Raw genomic sequence first — 21,387 nt, 5'->3', positions numbered from 1 at the left:
ATGCTTTATTTAATTATCAAGAGGGAGCGGTTTACTCTTGTTAGCTGTATAGCTGCGCTACAAGATAAGAAGCTCAAAGGTTTCAAAAAAGTGTTAACAAAGTTGATGACTGCCTCTTCATTTTATCTTAATCGATGCTTATGATGCATGAAAACCTACAGTACAGAGGACCCCTTTGTAGCAGAGAATGACAAATAATTACACAGGAACAACACACACATGTAATATTAAATGTTGGTTTTATTTTAATCTTTTTTTTTTGTTGTTTTGTTTTTTTCCAAAGTCGCTTGATAATCTTGACAAAATTGCAACATATTCCATATTTCTCAAACTGACGGTGTGTCTCTTGCTATTCCAGATTAGCTGTGGAGGGAAAAGTTGTGCGCTGTTCTGGACAGGTGAAGTCCTAAATGATGAAAGCAGCATTGACCGTACAAATAAAAAGAACACATGAACGACTCGGAGAGACTCCACACTGGCATCCTATGTCGTAACGTTGCAGGGTAAGTGTCTCTCTGCACAGGTCCTGGTCTGCCAGGCCGAACAAAAAAACGAGTGAAATAAAATTCAGGGGCTCAGTAGCAGACGTGTGTGTGTGCATCTGTGATAGGAGGGTTAGGGGGGGTGCAGCACAGAAACATAGAACAGGCCAAGCACACAAAATGATTCCTTCCTGAGACATTGGCGTGTGTACAGTAATGATGGTCTAGAAGATGAAACGTGTGTTAACGGTGAAGGCGTTTTGGCGTAAAGTGAGTCACAGGGTGCGAGGTTGCTCTGGATCCGGCAAAAAAGTCACATACTCGTTTCTACCACAGGTTGCCAGATGGGGAACATTTGTGAGGACTTAGTTGACAAACATCACATTTGGGACCTTCACTTGCCTGACCGCTGAGAGAGCAGAGGTATCACTACAATCTATTCTTTTACCATCCACTACAGATTATTGATCCATTCAGAGGCTACTGAAAATCACTTGTGTTTAATACAGTGTGTATGTACACCATTCTTCACATTTGAACTCTCTTTGAAGCTGAGCTGCTGTGGCTCACTTGAACCTGGCCGGCTCCAAGTGACGTCCGGCTCACCATTTTCAGAAAAACACAATTTCTTTCTGCTACACGGCCAAAAAAAAGCTATGCCCCGACTGGAGTGCTACTTTGTCAATCTACTGTATGTAAAACATCTTTTAAAAGTGAGAGGGGGAGGTTTAAATTGTCTGTGAAAGCCACATCCTGAACAGCCAGTGATTGGTTAAGAGTCTGTCCAGTATTTAGTACACAAAACATGAAAGAACTTCCTTCAGTAAAATGTGCTCAAAATGTATTTTCTTGCATCACAAACCTATAAACAAAAACACATAAAAGGTATTCTTAAAAAAAAAAAAAAAATCAGGTGAAGCCTAAAACTCTTCATAGTTTTAAAGAAATGAATACAGCTTATATACACAAACTCAAAGGCTACTTAAAATACACCTTAATAATGAATCTTCATTAATTTGATTTCTTGAAAGGACCTGTGACCATATCATACAACCAAGTTCATACAATCATTTTTTTTCCATTCTCTTGGAAGCAAAAAAAAGAAAAAAGGAAAACAAATCCAACCTGGAATAGTAGGTGATATTCATTGCGACTTGTTTTCTGTGCACATTTGTGTGTGTGTGTGTGTGTGTGTGTGTGTGTGTGTGTGTGTGTGTGTGTGTGTTTGCATGTGTAGACTGGAGAGAAATTTCAACATCTTTTGCTTTTCCTTAATTAGAATAATGTACAAATGTGATAAAACTGAAAGGTCTCTCTCAATACTCTCGATGGGTATGAAAAGATTCAAACAGTGAAGGAGTACAACCATTTCTACTCTCAGAAAACATGTCGTCATTTCAACCTGCCATTCTGTTCCGGACGTGTCCATCACAATAACTTTTTTCTATATATATTTATATATCTTTTGTACGAAATCTGTCTTTTTTAAGTTGGAAAAAGAGAAAAGACCCAGAGTCTTTGAGGAGGGGGGGTCTTTTGACAAGTCCCAAGCTTGCAGTCTGCCTCAGAGTTCAACAAAAAAAAGTGTCTGGTGTTCATCAAGTCAGTCTGAATGAATTGTCCTTGATCATACATCTGTCCCGCGTTGCCCCGCCCACTCTCGATTCCAATCAAAACTGATCGCCACTGCATCCGTTTCCATGAGTCTTTAGGAGAAAGGTGGAGAGGGGAGGAGCAGCAGTGGAGGAGAGAGTGGAGGGAGAAGGGGGGGGGGGGGGGGGGGGGGTCTTCAGCAGTGTTTACGATGTGGTCTCTCAGAGGCGTCCTGTCGCCCCGGCCCGCCCCGGCCTCACCCCCCCTCACATCAGGACGGTGAGGAAAAGGCAGATCAGGAGGTGGGGGGGGGGGGCGTTTGTGTCGTAAGGAGAGGAGGAGGTTGGCTCTGCTGGTGTTCAACAGTCAGGGTCCAGGCCCCCCCCCCCCCTTCACCCCTCTTAAGAACGCAGAGAACATCGTGACGGAAAATTAAAAAAAGGTGGGCCGCTTCTACGGCGATTGTGTGGCGGGACTGCTTTGGGCCGAGCTGGGGGACAGGCTGGGGCTGCAGGAGCCGGGGGGGGCGCCGCTCGCCCGGCTGCTTGCCGCCGCGCTCTCCAGACCTTCTGAGTTCTCCAACATCTCCTGGATGAGGGGGGGCATGGAGCCGGGGATCTCCATCTTCAGGGTGATGACTCGCTCGGCTCCTGCAGGGTGGGGGAGAGACGGGAAAATGTCAGACACCAAAGATCTTACAAAATACATGTTATACATTTTTTTCTGACACAATTTTGATGCCTCCAGCAATTTTGTATGACTCCAATGTTCACTTTACAACAATCTCTGGAACTTATAGCAATTATTTTTTTGACATGTATATAGTGTACTTTATCTGCATTACTTGTATCGCAACATAACCTGCACTATTTATTCTACTCGGCTTCTTCTTGCAGTATTTTCTATATTTTTTAAATATTTTTTTTATTGTTTTACGTCTTATATATAATATGTTGCAATGTTGGAGGAGTCTTGGACTTAAGATTTTCATTGCCATAACTACATTGTAGCTACTGTGCATATGACAATAAAGCCTTTGAATCTTGAATATCGCATGACATGGAGAAAAACAACCAAATCAAATGGATTAAATGTAATTTGATCAACATTTTAAACAAGGTTTCAGTCTAACTGAACAATAATTGAATCAACTTCTTTTTCTAGCGTTATATACACATAAACAGCAGTGACGGACCTTTAGCGCTGATGCTCCTCAGATCGGTGATCTTCATCAGCATCTTGGGGAACATGTGCGGTTTGTGGGGCCTCCTCCTCCTTACGTAAATCTTTAACGCCTCCAGTAGAGGCTCCTGCAGGACGTCCACCTTCTCTGCCTGTTCCAAGTCCTGACGATCTGTGGAGAAACACAGAGTACAGATACTGTCATGATCACAGTCATCCACTAGGTGGTGCTCAAAGACAGAGCCCGGCAGTGCCTCCATACTGCTATTTCACCCAGAGACAAAGTCCAGGGTCCTAAACTGATTATGTCACAGACTGTCAATTGGTACAGAGAATGTGCAATAGGTTTTGAGGAGATGTGCCGTACCTCCACAGAGCAAACAGATGGCGCTGAGCAGCCCCGTCTCTGCGTCGTCCATCTCCAGAGGAAGGAGCTGGTTGGCAAAGGCAAAAACCAGGTCGGTGAGAGGGCCGAAACCTGCGTTGTGCATCTGGGTTCGATTTAGCGTGAGTCCATCTGAGAAAGTCATGGTGTCCTGCTCTGGTGTGTAGCGCGTACAGATCCGGAGTATCTGTGGAAAGCAGAAAGAGAATTGGTTAGAAATTACAACAAACACTTTCATTTAATCTGTTTTGTAATTTTTTTTTAATAGAATGCTGGGGATGGTTTCCTACCAGGATGTCCAGACAGGCGGCCTTTAGCAGAGTGATTTGGTCGGCGATGGTGAGCGTTGTGAAGCCGGGCAGCTGCTTAGCAAACTCCACCGTCTTTATGATGCACTTGGTGGACAGTTCACTGAACTTGTCCCACAGGTTTACGTCCAGAGATACACGTCGTTCTGAGCTGTTACTCTGGAAGGTTGGGGAGAGGGGAGGAAAATGTTTTAGATACTTCCAGTACAGGTGACAATACACAACAGCTAATAAAGGTGAACCACACAGGTACACATGGAGTGTAGTGGTACTGACCGTAGTGTATTTGCCCAGCTGGCACAGGGAGGGAAACGTTTCCTTGTGTGCCTTTCGAACCCGTTCGATCATCCTCTCCGTTTCAGGACTCAGCACGTAGATCTCCATGCACTCCGGCTTCTTGTCATCCTTCTTCTTTTTGTTCCGATCGTTCCTCACTGCTACAGGGGGGACACAAGAGGACATGATGATTACTATGTGGAAATCAAACACAAACATCAGCTCTTGACAAGTGTAAATATCTAAACTTAAATAAAGAGGTTCATACGTTTTTTTTTAGCTACAATTAAAGAAAATCACTGATATAGAAAATAACTATGAGTGACGCACGATACAAAAGTAAGTTCCAACTATTTTTGATTGTTTAAGGACTATTGAATTCAAAAATGGAGAATTTCTGCTTTTTTATTTTCTATATCATACAAAAGACCTTTGAGTTGGAAACTGACAAAACAGAAGATTTAAATGCATCTGTTTGGACCAAAGATAATGGGATAGACATGATTGATTTTTTTCCCAGAGATTTTGTAGAAAGGTTTATCAGTTAATCTAGAAAATAACCATCAGAATAATCAAAAACTACAACAATAGTTGGTTGCACACCTCATACAGAACATGCAGTGGACACCAAACTCATGCGGCCTTCATCTGCTAATTATTAAATATGTTCTTGTCTGAAAAGGTATTGGTACGTGCTAACAACCACACTGGCTTTATGTCCCGCACAGAAACTAGCACAAGGTAAACTGAGATCAGAGGCAGAGTCCTCAGCAGGAGAGGAAGCAAACAGCCTCTCTTATCCTGCACTGCAAGATAAATGTTGTGAGACAGCTCCATCGCAATAGGGCTATTGGATTTTTTTTTTTGAAATAATCCAATGTGGTGTTGCCTCTGGGCGATCAGGCTGAGAATAGTGTGCTCACCCCAAATGACAAAAAACACTAGGCGGGGTGTTTAGCATTGGAATCCCATTACAGCCTCCATCCATTTCTCCTATCCAGACTGGGGTGCAGTTTAGCTATGGCAGGGCAGTGTGTGTGTGTGTGTGTGTGTGTGTGTGTGTGTGTGTGTGTGTGTGTGTGTGTGTGTGTGTGTGTGTGTGTGTGTGTGTGTGTGTGTGTGTGTGTGTGTGTGTGTGTGTGTGTGTGTGTGTGTGTGTGTGTGTGTGTGTGTGTGTGTGTGTGTGTGTTGAGGGTGGGGGGTGGGATGGGTGAGACGGGGTGCTAGTTGATAAATAGTGGTGGGGGATGGAGCCATCCATAAGGCTGACAAATTGCCACAGCTTTCATTAGGGGTCCCGGCTAATCTAATAACATAATATGACAAATATCCTGCCTCTAATGGTTTTAAAAGGGCTCGGCTCCACACCGGAAAAAACCTTCCAGCTCTTTCACTCTTCCTCTCACGTCTCTCTCTCTCTCTCTTGGTTATACAACACACGCTCTCTTTCCTACTCTCATTTCATTCTCACCGCCACACTATCCCCCCTTTCCAAAATTGTATTTCTCGTGCATTAAATCATCCCACTTTCCTAAACTCATCTCTACAAGCCCTCGCATCTCTAACTCCCCTGGAGGTACCTGAATCTCCCCCTAGCAGCTGACCTGAGATCAGATTTTCCTTGTCTTAATCCTAACCTTGACCATTAAGGGTGAGAGCGCTGGGGCTGATGGGAGATCAGTGTCTGCGACAGAGGGGCATGGCCCAGGGCCAGCGAGGGATGCACCACTCGGTGCTGCTCCACATCCATCAGCCCGCAGACAGGCCTCCCTGCCTGGGAGGACATGAAGGGAAGGAGGGGGGCGGGGGCTGGAAGTCTGATGCTGCAGACTGTTATTGCTAAGCACTGCTCACCACAACAAGAAAAGAAGAAGACCCCGCTGTGCAGATGTATTAATGGCAACCGTGTGGTAGGCTAGTGTAGCCCAACAATACATGTTTATATGCAGCAGGAAACAGTGTGGTGAAGTGACACAAAACCCCATTTTATACATTAAAGTGGTATTTTTATGACCTATTTCAATGAAAACAAGCAAAATAAATAAATAAAATGATTCCTTTTACTTTTATGAGCTAATTATGTCTTAGTTAATGAAGGAACTCCCTCTTAGGCAATACTCAGCTTTTGAGTCCAGTCCCATAAAACTGTAGTGCTCTGAAGATATTTGGGCCAGCCCCGCTTGTGGTGCTGATAGTGAATCCTGTTTCCCATGAGGGAAGGAGTGGGGGGGCTGCAACACAGTCGATGTCCAATTAATTCACAAATAAAAGTGGGGCATCCCTAGCGCCCAGACATTACCCGCGCTGACAAATTGGCAGCACAATCATAAGCCGCACAACACAATTTAATGAAGTCATTAAAGAACTATTAGGCCCGACTGACGATCTGTCATGGCGAATTGCCACATGCAATAACTTGGGTTGGGGGGGGGGGGGGTGACTGCAGCGGTGGAGCGAAAATGAAATAAATACTGCCTTTTTTTTTTTTTTATGTGTGTGTGTGGACCCGAATGTGCATTTGGTGTTTGTGTGCGTGCTAACTTGGAGAAATGCATCTTTCAAAACGCATTATGGGAATATGAATGCTAATGGGGCAACTTGCATCCTGGATTGTTTGCGGTTACGTGTTCATAGCATAAAAATGATTTACAAGAGTCTGTGTGTAGCGCGTACAGAATACTGTGACAGCACACACACACTGCCATCACTCAATCACTCGTTCTCATAGTGGATTTCAGCTGCAGTGTGCAGTTAATGGACAATTTCTGTTAGTGCCTTTGTGCGTGTGTGTGTGTGTGTGTGTGTGTGTCTGTATACAAGACAGAGAGAGGTGGGCAGACAGGGATAATTCGTGTGAGGAAAATTAAAGCGTTGGCAGCTCGTCCATCACACAGATTACATTCAATGGAAAGATAAAAATGTCAATGTTCCCCGTGCTCCTGCTGCTCGCAGCGCAGAGCCACCGTCGACAGTGATGAAACTTTCTCCCTCTCCCTGTCCTCCAGCTTCTCCCCCCCCCTGCTCTCTCAACTCTAGATTTTCATTCTCACTCGATACTCTCCGAGCCTTCATCTTCCTCTGCTATCCTTCCTGGCTGATGTTATCCTCCCCTAGTTCTCCATCATTCTTTGCTTCATCTTATTTTACTTTTATTACCTTTTTTTTCTATCGCTGAATAACACCTTCCTCGAGGAACATGTGGGAAACCGTTTTGTGAGGGGGGAGATGATTAAGGGAGGGAGGTACCGAGCTACGGTGGCTGGTCTGAATTCACCGACATAAATTCAGTTTCAAGGATTGTGCTGAACCATAAGCTCTTTCCTTATACACAGCGGAAGAGTTAAAATACAGAGGAATTAAGTTATTTTGGCAGAAATGCTTTTTAATATGTCATCATATATACTCTATGCTGCTTAAAAATCCAGTCATGTTCAACTTGTAGCCTTTAAACAACGTTTATCCACAGAATATATGCTATAAACTGTTAGCATGTCAAGCTAATACTGTTTTTTAACTTTTATTATTATTTAAAATGATTTTTGAGGAGATTTCTTTTATGATATATTGTACATCAATCTTCATTTTGACCATGAGTCTCGAATCACAACGAACTTTGGACTCCTGTCTATAAACTGTTAGCATCTCAAGCTAAATAGTGATTTTAACCTTGTAAGAGTCTAAGTCTTTGTTTTTCCGAGTAGTTTGAAGAGTAAAAACGACCTGGTATGTAAAAATAAATAAAGCAGGGGAAAGGGGTTGGCTACGAGGAAAGTATGCATTTAAAAAAAATCGAAATCTAACAAACTTTATTTTTCTCTCATGATTAATATTGCGCTAACCTTCATTAAGAAGTCTCGGTCGTCTTTAACCACACACTGTCAGGTTGATGATAATGTGGCACCAGGCTTACAGGCGTTTCCCTTGTAACCCTCCACTTGCTCCTAACACCCCCCCCCCCCCTCCCCTCCATGTGATGCCGTCTTGCTTGGCATTGCCACCTGGCAGCAGGCCTGGCACTGTCGTCTGGAGCCGTCTGCCGACACACGCAAGGTCACCCAGGCACCCTCCCGACACGAGCAGGGGGTCCACCTTCTGTGAGACTGAGTGTGGGGTATCTAAGAGTTGCTGTCCGAGTGCATTCTTGTTTTTATTCATATCAGTTTGTGTTTGTCACTTTCCATGTGCATAATTTGTGCAGGAAATTATGCCCAAGCATGCATTTTTGGTGTGTGTGTGTTTTGTGTGTGTGTGGAGAGGCAGAGACTCCCTGCTGGCCCCAGATGGCCGGCCTCTCCTTCCTCACTAGCCCTGACCAGTTTCATTAGGCAAAGTCATCGCCGAGGACACAGAGACAAGCAATCGACACACTGCACAAAATGACGAAACCAGAAAAAGAGATCACAGATCAACCAAAAGCAACCGAGCAAAGACGGCTGGAAATAAATCCGATAATAGTTATTCACTCCTCTATTCCATTCAGAAAACCAATTTGAGCTGTTTTGACTTGTTACGCATTCACCACTAGATGGCTCTCCAACTCCAATTTTCTCCCCCGTTGTGAGCTTTTGTGAGTGTAGAAAAAGATGGCTGCTGTGATCCGTCTAACCATGATTAATGGCCCCATTCAAAGGTAAGGAGCTCAGAGGATAACTTATTTTACTGTAAGCCACAATGCTGTGGCATGGGGAGCGCTCTCTGCTCTCACTGTTGCAGAAAGATGAGGTAAATAGCGGCGGGAAGACAGGAGGCGGAGAGGGATGGAGATATGGAGGCTGTCTGCATTTGCTTATTATCAATATATGTAGTATAACTAATCACTTATCAGTATGTATGTGTACAAATGTGTCTGCACACACAATCTGGTGTAAAAATGATGGTGTGTGTTGATGTCATGTGATGGGGCCTCTGTGAGTTCTGTGCGGTCACACCTCTTCCAATTACTTTATCAAGTCTGACTGCCTGTGTATGTGTTTGTGTGTTTGAGAGTGTGTGTGTGTGTGTTCACACAGCCCCCGGGGTGCAATGATGGGAGCAGACGCCTGCTCTTTCACTCTCGGCAGGTGAGAACATATTCATCACTGAGGCCTGCCAAGCCTGGCGACACCCTGACTGTTATTGCCAGTCTGCATCACGGCTGCCCTTTGTCTGGCTTTTACAGTGGATATACTCGTCAAAGTATGAAAAGAAACAAGCGACTAAAAGCATCAGTGTGTGAGGAAATAGTAACAGCTTTGATTTCACTCCGACTTTGTTTCTGTAAACAACAAAAGGTCACAGTATTCTCAGAAAATAGATAAAAACCGACAGGACGGGGTTTTTAATAAATAATAAATCAACAGTCACTGACAGGATCGCCCCCAAAGCTGATATGTGTTTGCATTATGTAATGTTGGCTTAAGACTTCATTCAGTGGTAACAATTAAGATAACCCCTCTGGGATTAAAACAACCACGATGAGATCTGTGCTTAACCCTTACAGCCATGTGGGAGGAGCAGGGGGTTCTGGGTAAAAACAGTGTTAATACTCACACTCCTTCGACATCCCGACTTCCAGGCACTTCTGCAGCCGACAGTACTGGCAGCGGTTGCGGGTGACTTTGTTAATGATGCAGTTCTTCTCCCGGTGACAAGTGTACACCATGTTCTTCTGGATGCTTCTCCGGAAGAAGCCCTGCGAGACAAAAAAAGACGGAGATGAGACGAGGAGAGAGGACAGGTGTTTGGCGGGGGGGGCGGCTGGCAGAAGAAGTGTGAGGGCAAAAGTAAATAGAGCAGATAAACAGCCAAATGAAATGTGCTTTTCCTGTTGTGTGTGATGCTATGTACTCATTCTTTCATTCAGTGCTTCCTGCAAACTCTTTCCTCATATGTTGCTCATGTACACAATGTTCTTTTCCATCCTGTTCTTTAGAAAACACTCACTTACTTGCAAGGTTAAAAGATGGATATTAAAATGAGGCTGTGCAGAAGGGCAACAGCAATTAAATGGCAATAAACTCACAGACAGTCGAGTCCTTTAAAGGCTTATTGCATTATATAATGTGGACGGAGACTAATAGTCAGTAAACATCTCATGAGGTCGCCCACCTGCTTAGTGACGGACACCACTGATATTATTATTTTGGAGATGTTTCAGGTCCAAAGGGCTTTTTTTGGGCAAAACACACAGGGTTACTCTGTGCCATATAAACGTGGCCTAGTTTACACAGCCAGAAATAAGAGACTCTATATCCAGGCCAAGCTCGTATTATTAGAGAGAAAGAGAGAACATAGCGTTCAAAACAGGAATCCCTCTTTTCCTTTATTTCCCTTTTCAATCCGAGAGGATCAAAGAAAACTGAACAGTTATACAGAGTTGGTCGCTGAGCTGAAATGAGAGATCTTTGTGGAGGCTAGCTTTGTTTTGATTGCACAAAAGCAAGAGAGCAAAGTACCCCTGATAGATAAGATAAAAAGACATACCATGCAACCCCAATAAATCAATGTTCACCTCTGTGACCTCCTCAGCGTGTCAAAATGGAAAAAAAGGTTAATGCAAAGTACTCAGCAAAGCATGGCTCGGAAAATACAGGTCAATACGAGTATCGGTGGGACACAGTGGGGTATGTTTTTGGGTGGGTGGGGCTAGCTAGTAAGAGAGGGAGGTGGGGCGGAGTTTGGTGTGGGAGTTGCCAGGGAGCCCCATCCCATGCCAAGGGATTAGCTCTGCTAGCCGACAGATGGCTGGTGGACCTAAGCCCGCAATTTGTCCCTCCCGGATCACCGGCCCCTCCTCACATCTCTGTCCACCGCCGCGGAATGGAAGTGATTGCGATGAACCAAGAAGAGGAAATGTGTACGGTTTGTCACGTATCTGTTCTATAGTTTCGATTACACTTCCAGCTGGTAGAGGCAATCCTCAGAGGGTCACATCAGCTAACCCTTGTCTGGATTTCATCAAGGCCTACAGCGTCTTTGCACGTAAAAAACGCCCTGCTTTTCACGCATCATTTCTAGTCTAGGAATACAAGGTTTGGTACCTCCTTCTCTGACCTGTGATAACGGCAAAGTGGAGACAACAAAGCTCGTAGTTTGCCGCTAGGTCTCTGTGCTGATGCTGAGGGATAAGTGCGTGGTCTTTGTGTGAGCCTGTGTGCGTGTTTATCATGTCCCCTTTGATCCGCCGTTGCCCTGACCCTGACCCCGGTGTCACAGGGTATTGACCCGCTCCCCCCTCCCGCACCACGAGGCTCAGGTGCCCTCTCGCAGCCCCTCCCTATTGGCTGCCGCTGCCGGCTCGTGGGCTAGTCGATTGTACCTGCCCCTCCCCCCCCCCCCTCTCCTTTTAGGAGTCATTGCTTCCTGTGGCCCTTAAGCCTCTTTTTGTATCACCGCTTAATCCACCCGGCGACAAGAGCCCTCAGAAGGCCTGTCAGCCACCCTGCAGCGCTCAGAGGAGATGAGAGCCTCAAGAAAAGGGGGACAGGGAGAGTGGGGGGTGAAAAAGAGAGGTGAACGGCAACAGTACACACATGATTGCGTGTGTCATGTGCTCTCAAATTCACGCCTGTCTACCTGGTTTGCATTACGGGCCTCGTGCCTTTTATGAGTACTTTGCATCTGTGTGAGGAAATTATTTATTAAGAGGCAAGAAAGGGGGGCGAAGAAGGGTTGGCGAGTTCACAGGGAAGCACAGGAATCCTCTCTTACGTGACTTTCACACTGTGCGCAGATTAAGAGTGCGTTCCCAGCCTCCCGCTGCGTGCATGCATGAGTGTGCGCCTCTATTAGGAAGCAGCTATGGCTAAAGCCCGCACATTAGCAAAGACTGATGCTGGAAAACGCAGCAAATAGCCCACATTCTTGCTAGAAGCGGCGGTTGGGGGATTTCGGAAATATGGTCGCTTCCCTCGCATCGCAAGAAGAAAGATGGCCTGCTGCGCGCTGCGTGCCTCCAAGACAAAAACATAAACATGAGGGGGCGGGCATGCATATTTAATGTTAAAGTGTTGATATCTGGAGGGGGAAAGAAGTGCAATGCCGGTGAGTATACGCGGGCGGTAGAACTTAAACAACAAACGATCGAGCTGCTGTCTCCAAGTAGCAGAGCGCAACTTCCCCCTCCTGTTTCCTCTGTTCGCTGCAGCCCCCAGGAAATGCCTTTGTAGTTTGGCACGCAGCTAACCCCCGATTTACCCCAGTCTCAGATGAGACATTCATATACATCCACATGCCTGTACTGTTGAATTATTAAGTACGCTGTGCCAAGTCATCTCCTCTGAAGTCAGATATAGAGAAGGCATCCTGAATTTTTCAAATTAGCACTGCGGCTGTTCAGTGGGCGGACAGAAGGTTCATGGACAGGGGACGAGCTGCTGATGCTAGCTAGCTGTTAAACAGGGGATATTTTTGTAGTTTAGCCAACATTCCTAATGATTATAATAGCACTAACGGACTGAATTGTTGCGTTTAATCCTGGATTAGAGTTTAAACCTTCCAGGGCGCAGAGAGCATGTCATCAACTGGTGATAAAACTTCTCAATCCAGTTGTGTGTCATTCTTATAAAACAGCGTCTGAATTAAGACAGCCCTATCCGTAATGCACATAGCCCGAAAAAGCTCATTACAATGTGAATTGTGAGAACATTTCTGAGCCGTCAGAGAGAACAATGCGGTGATCGGGAAGGACAAACACCTAATTACTCAAGTGTACAGTTCCTCTTTTGTTTACACTACTCCAATGTTTATCACACTGTGGCAGAGTTTTTACCTACCAATAACAAGTGTTATATTGTGGTTTTTAATGTGTTTGAAATGCCTCATTTGTCTTTAATAGACCTTAATCACAAAACGTTACATACAGGTGTTAAGTGACCAATGGCTACTACAACTACACAACCTCTGCTTGAGGTGACATGAGGTCGATTTAACACAGACACTAACCGCATAACAGATTTCATGCTTCTATATTAGTCTAACACATACAGGTGGCTATTAGACAATGAGGAGCACTGTCAAGGGGAAACAATAAAAGCACCTTGGGGCTCAAATAACTTCTGCACACCTTTTGAAATCAAAAGGAATGCTTCTAAAAACACGTAAGCACCTGAAATAAAAAACGTTCAAAAAAGTCAGGTTTCCCACGGCCACATTTCCTGCCTGTGCCTGTTTTGAAACACGGGTTAAGAAACACAACTTTGAAATCAGATTACGTTGGAAAGTTTCATCACAAATCATGATGACACTGATTTATCTAGTGTCGATAGGGAGGGTTTCCAGTAACCTGATAAAAACTGAGTATGGAATTTTTTGTGCAAAAATAAGGTTGATAGGAATGTATTTTTTAAAAACAAGATATCAGAAATCTAGAGGATATCATTAGCAGATTTTTAAAGAATCCGCAGGAGCTCATGGAGCAGAACAGCCAGCAGCGGTTTGGCCGACCCTATAAAACAGCACAGGGGTCAGCTTTTACTAACTTAGTTAACTTTTTATAAGTCTCGCTTTGGGAGCAGGTTGAGTTTCATGGAGCTCAGTCAGAGGGTTTGTGTTAAAGGGTTAAGTGTTTGTCTGTATGAATCCTTGCTTTCCTGTGCCCTGGTCCCTTTGTGCATTCTTTACCCATTTCCCCTCCCCCTATGTGAGCTGACCGTCTTTTTTTTGGTGTCAATGAGTTCAACTGTGGCCCCTGTACCCGTCAGCCTAATCTGCTGCCCCTTCAACCATCCCCACTTCCCTCTTTATAGATTTTTAATGCATGCCAGAGCACCGTCTGCTCTCTTTATCTCACTCAGAGCAATCTTTGTATCATTTTGTCTGCATTTCCACATCCTTTTTAAGTTCCTTCCCTTCCTTATTGTTTTTTTTTTTTTTTACACTGCTGCTGCCTTCTTTAGTAAGGTTTTTTCTCTCTGCTCTACCCCCTTTCCTTCCTGCACATATGGCAGCACACACACACCCCAGTATTGGCTGCACAGTCGATAAGTCAAAGGGTCTAGCAGGCACCTGTCACCCACAGCACCACCCTGCCTGCCTTCATCAAACCACTCCCTAATTCTGCTACACAGTCTGTTGTTGGGAGAAAAACGATATTTTCTGTTTGGGTTAACACTCCTCAAATCCTATGTCTGTGAATTCAAGAATGCATGATCGCTATGCAAAAGACAAAACAAGATGGTTTACTCAAGTATTTATCCATCTATCTATCTAAAATATTGACTTTGTGGATGTATGATATTCACACCTGGCTGTTGGATTACATTTCCACACAATATCCCCTATAGTTACACAACTCTGGCTCTGCGCCTTGGGGGAAGCGAGATAAAGACGACTGTGTGCTCATTCTAGCAGGAAAGCATGCAGGCAGCAACTATCAACTGATAACGGAGCAGATGGGGGGGGGGGTATAAGGCCTCTTCAGACCCTGTATAACATGGCTGTATTGATACCATGTGGACACGTAAGCAGAGTTGATACGAGCGAACCTACAAGGCTGGCAGTCTCACATACTGTCTGTGATTAGACGCCATCATAAGCTCTTTACAATATGCCATAGGTTGTGAAAGAGGCATGTTAACCAGGTCAAATTGATGATTAGGTAACTTGAAAACGAAGTCACATTCATATGTATAGTTTCTTATTCTTATGCATATCTATATATTTAGACACCATACTCTACCCTGCTGTTTAAACATCATATTTAATTTTAGTTTTATCATGCATTTTTTTCTGAGACAGGAATTTTGTTACGTTTCTCCAAAAAAATGATGCTAGTTTTTATCTCATATGTTTGTTTATATGTATAGTTCCTTAATATGTAGGTGTGGAGAGCTGAGCGCAGTGCAACTGCCCGTTATACTGTACATATGACAATAAAATATCTTCAATCTTGAATCAAATGATGAAGTTTTGACCCAACATTAAATTCCAGCGTTAAACCTCGAAAAACCCCAAAAGGATGTGAAATACTCAAAATGACGTGCCTTATCATTTTCATCATCGGAGTTTAGCCTGTGAAGTTTCCCCCCCACCCTTATAAATCACACGAAGGTTACAGGATTGACGAAACATCTTGCTTGCTTGGCAGATTCACAGGAAGGCCGGAGTCTCACCTTGCAGCCTTCACAGGCGCTGACACCATAGTGGTACCCTGAGGACTTGTCCTGGCACACAAAGCAGGGCTTGTAGATGCGGGGCGGCGGCGGAGGCGAGGGCGGGCTTGGCACTATCTCTTCTGAGCTGGTACTCTGGGTCTCTATCGCTGTGGAGAGGAAAGAGCAACAAGAAAGAGGGGGGGGGGGGTTAGTGAACACTATCAGATGGAGCGCTGACAGACACGAGGCCTTAATCGATATCAGTTGGACAAACACAGAATCACACACACACACAGATCTTAAACAACTCAGACTGCTGACAACATCCAATACAAATCACTAGAGGGGAAGTTAATGGATTTGTGTTTAAAGATACAAAAACTGCAAAGGGCAAGGGCAACTTTTTGGTTTTTAGATCTGCTACAGGAAAGACTTAGAACAAACAGACGTTTTTTAAAATGCACTGCTTAAATGATGTATTGTGTGTACGAGTGTTATATCGAGGGTCCAAAGACAGGTTTCTCCTCTTATACACGCCATTGTGCTTTCATGTATTTATAGAAAGTAGAACGTACAAGGTGATGTCTGTTAAAGAAGATTAAAAATCCCCACAGATAGTATTTAAAAAGAAAAAAATAATTATATTTAAGAGGCTGAAACAACATGTCAATTTATCGACAGAAAAGCAGTGCTCTTCTGCAGGGTTAAGCATAATTATCACTGCTTCTGACCAAGAAAAGCATATCTTTGTTTACTCTCCCCGACCGAACACACACCTCAGTCCCTCTTATTCAATATCCAGTAAACAGAGAGAGGCCGCTCCGTCTTCATCCAATAAGCAGCACTAATATGACAACCCGAACAACAAGCAGGCTCCTGTATTCTGTAGGCTTGTGCATAGTAAACAAAGGCAGTCCAGGATTGTTGGGAAGTCACCTGCTGTTTGCCTCGTGTAATATGTATTGGACTTTGACCTCAATATCCTGTGTGTTACAAAACAAAGCTCTTTAATCAAACATAAAAACACACAGTCACAGCGGTGACCTGCACCCTGGGGCCTATGGCTGACTAAATAAGTATATAATCCCTTTTTTTGAACGGTGGATTTATGAGCTAGCATGTGTGTCCCAATTGCATGGAGTTTTGTAATGTTAGAATTCCTCAGTTTAGATATCCAAACAAAGCTAAACCTTCCATTTTTTCCATTAAAACGCACCATTGTTGTTGGCTGTCACACAGATTCAACAGCTTTTGCTATTTACAGTGCAAACATTACATTTTGACGCTTTTATCCAAAGCGACTGGCAATAGGTGCATTCAATTATGAGGATACAAACTCAAGAAAAGCAAGAATTCCTTAAATAAATTAGCTTAAAATAAGACAAACCTTCCTAAGTGCTACAAACAGATTGTAGTTGCAGTCTAAACCTGTGTTTTCAGTCTGTGATGTAAGATGTGTTGACTACTTTCTGCTTCACTGATTTCAATTGAGAGTTGGGGAGTTCCACTTATTCGGAGCAACATAACATCTTGAGGGGAACTCTCAGGGAGAAGCAAGCTGATTGGCTGAAGCAGAGCAAAGTGCTTGGGTGTATGATTTGACCATATCCTGGATGTCGGAAGAGCTAGGAAGTCCAGCTAGAGAGCTAAATCCTTCCACATACAGGAATATGTGGTCATCATTGCTCCACCCAGCATCATCAGCTCAACAGCAGAGGGATTGGGAAGGTTGACAAGCAGCTCAGCGTGTAAATAAGCCATCTATATTTAACAGATTGGGCTGGTTCAGCAGGCCGTAGTGCAGCTGGGAACAAATGCTCCATGTGACGGCACCGCAGACAAACACTTCCTGACACTACACACACACACCTCTAATCGAGCTGCACACTGGGCAATATTAAGCCAGGGTGAAGTTTTTTACACACACACACACACACACACACACACACACACACACACACACACACACACACACACACACACACACACACACACACACACACACACACACACACACACACACACACACACACACACACACACACACACACACACACACACACACACACACACACACACACACACACACACACACACACCACACACACACACACACACACACACACACACACACACACACACACACACACACACACACACACACACACACACACACACACACACACACACACACACACACACACACACACACACACACACACACACACACACACACACACACACACCCTTTTATAGTGCCTATGTGCTGGTCTCAGCTTGCCAATCTCCCTGTGCATGCAGCAGATGGTGCAAGGGAAGATTACATTCACAACAACCAAAATAAACCAACCTGATGCCCAGATATGTTCAAGGCTTCCTGGAAAAAATAACAGATACAAGCACGGTACACCAAAATCCAACCTCTGCAAAGCCTGCCTGTTATTATTCAAGTGGGGTTTCAAGTGACGTGTGACAGTAAAGCTCTCGGCAATAAAGCTTGCATTGCAACACCTAACAGTGACACCTAATCAGAGCCGGGGATATTAAAACATTTCATTTATGAGGCCCAGATGTCATGTGCCACTTTGACGCCAGCCACAACCTCTCATGATCTCGGTGTAAATAGGTCAATGTGGGATAGAGGGTGAAACGTGGGACCACAGCCTGGAGTGACACACTTATGGAACAGAGATGCTTTTGTGAAATAAATGTTTTTGACGGGAAGAAGGAAGGAAATGAAGTGATGAAAGCAGGGAGGCACACAAAGACAGAAAACCACCATGCCATTGAGCAATAAATAAAGAGAAACACACACAAACTGATGAAGTGAGACTCATCAAGTTCGTCTAAGACACACAGAGCTGTCAGGTTTTTACTTACAGCTCAGAAAACTACGAATAGGAATATTTTTGAAACTAGGAAAGGAGTGATACGATTGAGACGGGGTGTCGAAATGTTCTCATAAACAAGAATTATACTATTTTCCAGCAAAGAGAGTTATGCATATGGCAGTAAGAAGACAGTTATATTGCTGTGGTTAAAAAGGGAAAGATATGAGGCGATTTTGTGTGAAAGCTAGTGAAAAAGGGCATCTTCTGCATCTCAATGCCATTTTGATTGGAGTCACTATGGGTCATGTTAGTTCATGCCACTTGGCCATGATGTCACCACACTCACATCAAACAAATTCAACTTAAACAAAGCAGCTCTTACGTAACATGGCATATTTTTCTCATTAGCAAAGAACCATTCAGAGTTTTCTGCGCTCTTCTGCCTCAGTTGATGCGGACTGATTACGGCCTTGCGTTATTATTAGTGTGGCCACAGAGCTATTCATCCATGTTAAAGCTTACTTCTGTAGAACGCATAGACACATATGTGCCACACACATTTACGAGTAAACATGAAAATGGCACTCATGCCTACATATTTATAGGGCTTTCCCAGAGTCATTTAAAAAGCCTCAACGCTTGGACACACAGCGCATAAACACACACACAGAATGCACAGTCTTAATGAGAGCACCCATGGAAATCTGGGACACGAGGACAAGAGTCTGTGAGGGGGCTGGCGACTGTAATTAAATACAATGGCTGGCTTCTGGAGCCCTGTCAGGCTGAGGCATGGAGCGAGACAATGGCAGGCCTGTGGACAGCGAGGCAGAGGGGCTCGGCAGAGAGGACAGAGCTACTTAACCCCTCAGCAGCCCTCTCCGGGCACTATTCAACACCAGCCCGCATCCAAGCCCTGATCAACACCAACCATCATACAAGCATGGCTATTGTGCGAAATCCACAAAATCATACGCACAAACACTGGAAAAAGTGACTCACGCTGGCCTGGAGGGCTTCCTTCCATCTCCTTGCAACATATTAACACTGGGAATGTGTGGGAAGGTTTTCGGGTCCTCAACCAGTGATGTTGAGTAACTAAGTAGATTTACTTTGAATTTAATCTTTATTTCAATTTTTCACTATTTGTTCTTCTAATATCTGCACCTTTACCAGCTTTGATAACACTTGAATGCATCAATAATAATCAAAACATATAATATATATTATTCTGAAATGGGCCAATCTGCAGAATAAGTAGTTTTGGTACTTTAAGTATATTTTGATGCCAATACTTGAGTAACATTTTGATTGCAGGACTCATACTCGTGTAACAGAGTATTCCTACACTCTGGTACTTCTACTTTGAGTACTTTTCCCACCTCTGCCCTCAACAGCCTGCAAAGACACCACGGTAACTAATACTCGAGATACAGCTAGAATATCATTCCTTTAGCCAAGGGAGGGGAACATGAAGAGACAATAACATGCCCCTACGCCAGTGGTTCTCAAACTTTTTCTGTCAGGCCCCCCCTTTGGAGAAAAAAAAAAAGTCGGGCCCCCCCAACACACATAGTCAGGCTCAGTGGCGGCGCCAGAGACTTCTTTTGGGGGTGCTGTGGGGTAGCTTGACGTTTCATAGAGGGTGCTCAAACATTTAGGGTTTCCCATTAATGTACCGGGCGCTACAGTGGAATGTTCTACTGCAACACTCTCCACACGCACATACACAGTGTTCCCGCAACTGTTACAACGAAGGCTCGATAATCAGCTCACGGCATATAGGTGTAAGCAGGGGTAAAGTGCTATTTTTATAGGTGGTGTGTGGATACATTGAGAGCAAAATGAAGAGATCTATGGATACCTCTCAACACCCAGATGAAACGGAACTGTAAACAGATGTACTTTTTCTTTATGGATATTTTACAAATCACCCTTTTAAACTTTTTTTTTTTTTTAATATCATATAGTATTTCATACCTGTTTTCCATTTATTCTCTTATTTTTGTATAACTATAATGATCATATAAATGTGTGCCTCGGAAATCATTGTTTACATTAATGGTGACCAAAACGTTTGAGACCCACTGAGATAACAATGAAAGAGTCCTTTAGTTCACTGAGCCTCTCAGTCTGACAGGAGAGGACTCTCCTCCACTTTGTTGTTGAAAAAACTCCTTATATCCGTTAGCGTAGCTCGCTAGCACCAGAAGCTAAGAACAACGATCTCCGGTACCGGTGCGCTCTCTCTCTCTCGCGCGCACACAAAATGGCTCGTTCCACACACACAGAGACCCAGACGTAATAGTACTGTACTGTATCATATTATTTTCGAATCAATAATTTTTCAAATTATGATTTTTTTTTTTTTATTATCTTTTTTTTTTTTTATATAACCATTTTTCCTCCTGGTCTTTCGCGCCCCCCTGGCATGCCTCTGCGCCCCACACTTTGAGAACCACTGCCCTACGCTGATAAATAACAAACATTGAGGAGAGTTACTGATAAGAAGTCTCCGGTTGGGAGGTGAAACACACATCACACGGACTGAAGGATCACCGCATTTCTTGTAAACCAAACATGAGGCTGCTTTGAAGACTGCAGCCTGGCATGTTGTCAGACCAGTCTGAGGAACACACAGGTGAATCCAACGGAAACTAACCTGACAGCGCTAAGATGAAACATCAGGAGCCAATTTAGAGGAGGGTGTGTCAGGTAACATTTGACCATTGGCTCTGGCTGGAAACAAGCTTTTCCTGCTGATTCTCACACAATGGATGTATAAAATATCATGTTTTTAAGTTGGTATTAATTGTTCTAAGCCAGGGGTGTCAAACTCATTTTAGTTAAGAGGCCAAATATAGACACATTTGATCTTGGGGCAGTAAAATCATAGCATAATAACCTATAAATAACGACAACTTAAAAGTGTTCCCTTTGTTTTAGTGCAAAAAGTACATTCTAAAAATGAATGAAATTACAAATTGAATTATTTTACATACATTTCCGAACCTCTATACAAACTAAAGTGGGAAATATTAAGGAAGAAGGTTAAGTTATCCCCCTGACTTGTTAATGTATACAAAATACACTAAAGTTGAAAAAATTGCCCTTTATGTCTCACACTTTGCAAAGTCATCCCGTGGGCCGTATGTTTGACACCCCTATACACTGTTTAGACTCTAAACAGTGTATGAGTCGGCAACAAATCAACAGCATACTTATCTGATGAAAACAATTCTGGATGACCTACTCCTG

General features: G+C 43.8%; 1 protein-coding gene across 4 annotated transcripts in view; it reads right to left on the bottom strand.

Moving 5' to 3' along the window:
- Window positions 1-222: 222 nt before the first annotated feature.
- raraa (retinoic acid receptor, alpha a) overlaps window positions 223-21,387 on the bottom strand; it is a 40,901-nt gene continuing 19,736 nt past the window's right edge. For 2 of the 4 annotated variants that reach the window (XM_034214299.1, XM_034214301.1), the window contains 7 exons: window positions 15,317-15,465; window positions 9,756-9,897; window positions 4,227-4,384; window positions 3,933-4,109; window positions 3,625-3,829; window positions 3,271-3,429; window positions 223-2,725 (listed from right to left, as the gene is read on the bottom strand). In XM_034214299.1, coding sequence (XP_034070190.1) covers window positions 2,529-2,725; window positions 3,271-3,429; window positions 3,625-3,829; window positions 3,933-4,109; window positions 4,227-4,384; window positions 9,756-9,897; window positions 15,317-15,465 — 1,187 coding nt within the window. In that variant the 3' untranslated portion in view covers window positions 223-2,528. Of the gene's footprint in view, window positions 2,726-3,270; window positions 3,430-3,624; window positions 3,830-3,932; window positions 4,110-4,226; window positions 4,388-9,755; window positions 9,898-15,316; window positions 15,466-21,387 lie in introns of all 4 variants that reach the window. The other 2 variants (XM_034214297.1, XM_034214300.1) reach the window with 1 other exon arrangement.

The sequence above is a fragment of the Gymnodraco acuticeps genome, unplaced genomic scaffold (assembly GCF_902827175.1).
Source record: "Gymnodraco acuticeps unplaced genomic scaffold, fGymAcu1.1, whole genome shotgun sequence".
NCBI lineage: Eukaryota > Metazoa > Chordata > Actinopteri > Perciformes > Bathydraconidae > Gymnodraco > Gymnodraco acuticeps.
The sequence above is the reverse complement of the archived record's forward strand: the minus strand, read 5'-3'. Positions and strand labels throughout refer to the sequence as shown.